The sequence below is a fragment of the Micropterus dolomieu genome, linkage group LG01 (assembly GCF_021292245.1).
Source record: "Micropterus dolomieu isolate WLL.071019.BEF.003 ecotype Adirondacks linkage group LG01, ASM2129224v1, whole genome shotgun sequence".
Lineage (NCBI taxonomy): Eukaryota > Metazoa > Chordata > Actinopteri > Centrarchiformes > Centrarchidae > Micropterus > Micropterus dolomieu.
In genome coordinates, this window is record NC_060150.1 from 11,899,040 (window position 1) to 11,903,105 (window position 4,066).

At 40.9% G+C, this 4,066-nt stretch overlaps 1 protein-coding gene across 1 annotated transcript in view; it reads left to right on the forward strand.

The window, feature by feature from the left end:
* zgc:110699 (uncharacterized protein LOC325371 homolog) overlaps window positions 1-3,445 on the forward strand; it is a 6,522-nt gene extending 3,077 nt beyond the window's left edge. Inside the window, exons 5-8 of the mRNA XM_046039526.1 lie at window positions 843-981; window positions 1,554-1,647; window positions 1,893-1,964; window positions 2,350-3,445. Of these exons, the coding sequence (XP_045895482.1) occupies window positions 843-981; window positions 1,554-1,647; window positions 1,893-1,964; window positions 2,350-2,458 (414 nt within the window). The 3' untranslated portion in view covers window positions 2,459-3,445. The remainder of the gene's footprint in view (window positions 1-842; window positions 982-1,553; window positions 1,648-1,892; window positions 1,965-2,349) is intronic.
* Window positions 3,446-4,066: the final 621 nt, after the last annotated feature.

The following is a 4,066-nucleotide window of genomic DNA, read 5'->3' on the forward strand; positions in this document are numbered from 1 at the left end:
AGCATGCATTTCACCTCCTTAAGAGGAGACTGAAGGGAGAAACACCCCGAAACAAACAAGAACTGAAAGAAGCTGCGGTAAAAGCCTGGAATAGCATCACAAATGAAGAATGCAACAGTTTGGTGATGTCGATGGGTCGCAGGCTTGATAGTTATTGCAAGCAAGGGTTATGCCACCAAATTACTTTTGCTCACCTAAGAATCCTGGTCTAATACAAACGGTGATATGTCCTAAGTTGTTTAACACATCTAGATGTGAATACCAGGAAATGACAGCTGAAATTCTGAACTCTTGTCTCGTACTCATCTTTTGATCTTAAACCCAAATGTCTTCAGTGAACAACCAAAACAAAGGAATTTGCCTTACTGTTCCAATACTTTTGGAGGGGACTGTATATGTATATATTATATTTAGTGATGCATTAATAAGTGTCACTAATGTTGCAGCTGGTATGGTGAAGCTAATTACAGCTACTTTGTATAACCTGTTGCTCGGGGGGCTTAATCCATTACAAACCATTATAAAATCTTAGTTGATTGATATATTATGTATTAATAATCAGATTCTGCAAATGTACAATATTTCCCATTTAGCATTAAAATGGAAATACCCAGGTAAAGTACAAGTACCTCAAAATTGTACTTAAGTACAGTACTTGAGAAAATGTACTTACATTACAGTTACACTCCACCACTGTCAGCTATTTATTTATTTTTACAAAAAGAAATACTACTGTCAATGAAATTTTGTCAATTTCACCAAAATCAAGCCCATTAAAACGAAAGTTTGTATCACCCTGTCAAACTAATCTTATGAGGTTTTGATGACATGGTCTCCTCCAGGACAGCTCTGCGGCTTCTCTGGAGTCTTCCATTCATTGGGCAGACGGTTTCCTGCTGCTCTACTCCGTCACACAACGCCTCAGCTTCCTGGAGGTCCCTCGACTCAAGAAGCTCATCGACCAAACCAAACAGAGTCTGGGTAGGGAACTAACTTCCTCATCATCTGAGTTTCTACTGAAAGATTCCTCTGACCTTGACAGATAGCGAATCAGGACCACTTACCACTAGGAGTCCCCAATGTTAAAGGTTAATGGCATGTCATTTCACAGCTTTAATGTATAGGATGCATGTGTGACATCAGAGGTCAGTAAAAGAATGTGAGCTCTCCTATTCTCCAATGTCTTTTCACAGAAAATATAACGTCAGCAACATCAATAAGTACTGTATATTTGTGTAAGCTCTGTGTAAATAACTAACATACCAGCTGCTGAACTGCCAGCAGTGTGATGTCAGTGCGTTCACTATGTTTGCTCTTAAAGTCCAGTGAGTCTCTGTTCTAACTCTGTCTGACGTCTGTCTATCGCCACCTTTACACACACATGCACATGCACAGATGAAGCAGACATACATGCCATATTTGGCAGGCCGTCCTGTGCTCAGTAGGTAACAACACAAACTCCCAACTTTGTATACCATTGCATCATGCTGCCGATTTATTGTCCCTTTATTTCACTGTGTGCGTGTGTGGGTGTGTGTGTGGGCTGGCGTCAGTTGTTCCTACAGTGCTGGTAGCCAATAAGGCAGACTTGGAAATTGGCAGGGAGGTGACAACAGAGGAAGGGCAGAGACTGGCCAAGGATTTAAGGTTTGTGTGTGTGTGTGTGTTTTTCCTCCTGTTTATTTTGTTCATTTTGAATATGAAATTTGAGATGAGCGTCTGTTTATATTGCTACCAAATATCTTTCTCTTATATATATCTTGGCAACGTTATGGACTAAATGTGCATTTAATTATCTTCTGCATGGAGTAACGGATAAATTGTATATAAAGTTTTATTTGTAAACGTATTTTGCCTTTATACAGTGTGTGTGTGTGTGTGTGTGTGTGTAGGTGTGGTTTCAGGGAGCTGTCTGTGGCAGAAGCTGTTTTAACTGTGGAAGCAGCCGTGTTTCAGCTCATCAGGTGTGGTTCAGCTGTGTTGGAACTTCACACTTACTTCACACCGTTTGCAGTATATAAGGGAGACGCTTGATTTATGAGTGTGCTGTTGGTGGACAGTATTCTCCCACAATGCAATGTGCAAAGGAAATGAAGTAGCTTTTCACAACTGGAATAAAATACTGGAAATAGAAAAACCAGAAAGAACTCCAGAAAGATCTTGGAGAACAAGCAAAACAAATCTTCAGGAAGACATTTTGCCGTTTTGTTTGATTTCCTGTTTGAATAAAACTGTAAACTATGTTGATGTATTATATCTGCAAAAAACCCAGTTAAATCTGGGACAGCTGTGTCATGTGTTGTTTGACTGGCAGTTGGTGGTGATGTTTTATTTCTTTGTGTCTGACAGGCTGGTGTTGGATCAGCAGCGCCCTCTCCCTGACCGTCGCTCCTACATGCTGACTGTTCGCCACGCTCTGACCAGGAAGCTGACCAGATCCAAGACCATGCAGTGGTGACTGCAGCAAACAAACAATTCACCAGTTTTTACAGTGGGACATTTGAGTAAAAGGTGTGCGTTGTTTGTTCTCATAAATTTTACTTCCGGACTGATTTTACGATATTAGCACTATAGTATCCCCTGTTTATTGTAACATAAAGGTATGTTAAATCCTCGTTTCACTCAGTAAGCCTGTGTATGGATGAAACCTTTTGAAGTGTGGACCAGTTTCATGCAGCACTGATTTCCAGCTTAAGCCTGCAACTTCTGGCTTCCTGGAGTGATGGTTGTTGAGGCCTTGGATTCACAAAGCAGGAAAAGTCACAAAAATTATCAAAACTTTGCAAATCACTGTAGATAAAAAAATGTTTGAACTTACAAACTCTGGGAACAAGAGCACATAGTTGTGACCAAATATGTGTTTGCAGTTTTACTGCACAATTCCAGCTCAGCCTGAGGTAATCTGGAAAAGAGGTTGGATCCGGATGAATAAAATATTAGCAGGAGAAATAATGTATGTATTTGAGTTGGGGTGAGCTTCAATACTGGGCTATCACATCAGCTCCTTTCATCCCTTTGACAGCATTTTGTTTTACAGCTGCATTTATATGTTTACTGTACATGTCAGCATGTGCACAGTAATACCACCCAGCAAAAGCAATAGTCTGTTTAAGCCATATACATTAATGTATAAACTGAGAGCCCTCTACAGGATTTTTTGTCCTTGTTTGCTATGTGTTCCATTCTCCAGTAGAGGGCAGTACAGTCATTTCAGTTAGTGCAGACTCAACCCAAGTCCCACAGGATGTCAAATACACCATTTGGCCAACGTTATATACATCTCTGTCCAGTTTGGTATGGAAGAAGTTGGCTAGCCTGCGCTGAGCCCTTACTGCCCAACATAGTGAAATCCAAAATCACGTGGAAAGCCCTCCCAGAAGAGTGGAGGCTGTTACAGCAGCAGATCAACGCCCATGGTTTTGGAATAAAATGATTAAGAATCACATATGGGTGTCATGTTCGGGTGTCCACATACTTTTAACTAGGCTGTCAACTTCAAAGTTAGTTTTTATAAGTCCATCACTCTGCGAGTAAAACAGTTTGACTTTCTCTTGTTGTAGGAGTGTGTATATATGATGTAACAGTGTGTAAGGAAGTAGTCTGGCTTTGATTACTGTCTTGGCGTTATTTGACTCAGTCTCTGTGTTACTTTCCATGTATCTCTCTCTCCTCATTGCTCACTCTGAACTTCTGAACTTTATGATCAGCGAGAGACATCTGAAAAAAGAGAGACAGGACAAAGCAACTCCGAAAATAAGACTATAACGGGGAAGGACAACGGGTTTCTCTGGCATCTTATTTGTTTGTAAGGAGCACAAAAAGGAAAGAAGAGCAGCTCAGTCGCAGCCACACTGAGCCTGACTACACTGTTTATACATACTGCTCTATCTCCTGCTACTCGTGAAGACATTATGGGAAAACTGACAGTGTGCTTACTCTCCACCTCTCTGTCCACTGCCATGACCATTTACAACTACTCCACCCAGCTACCACCAACCAACCACAGAACCCCACTGGGCTTTACGTAGAAATACACAGGATGAAAATGTCAGACTTTTGTCTTTAA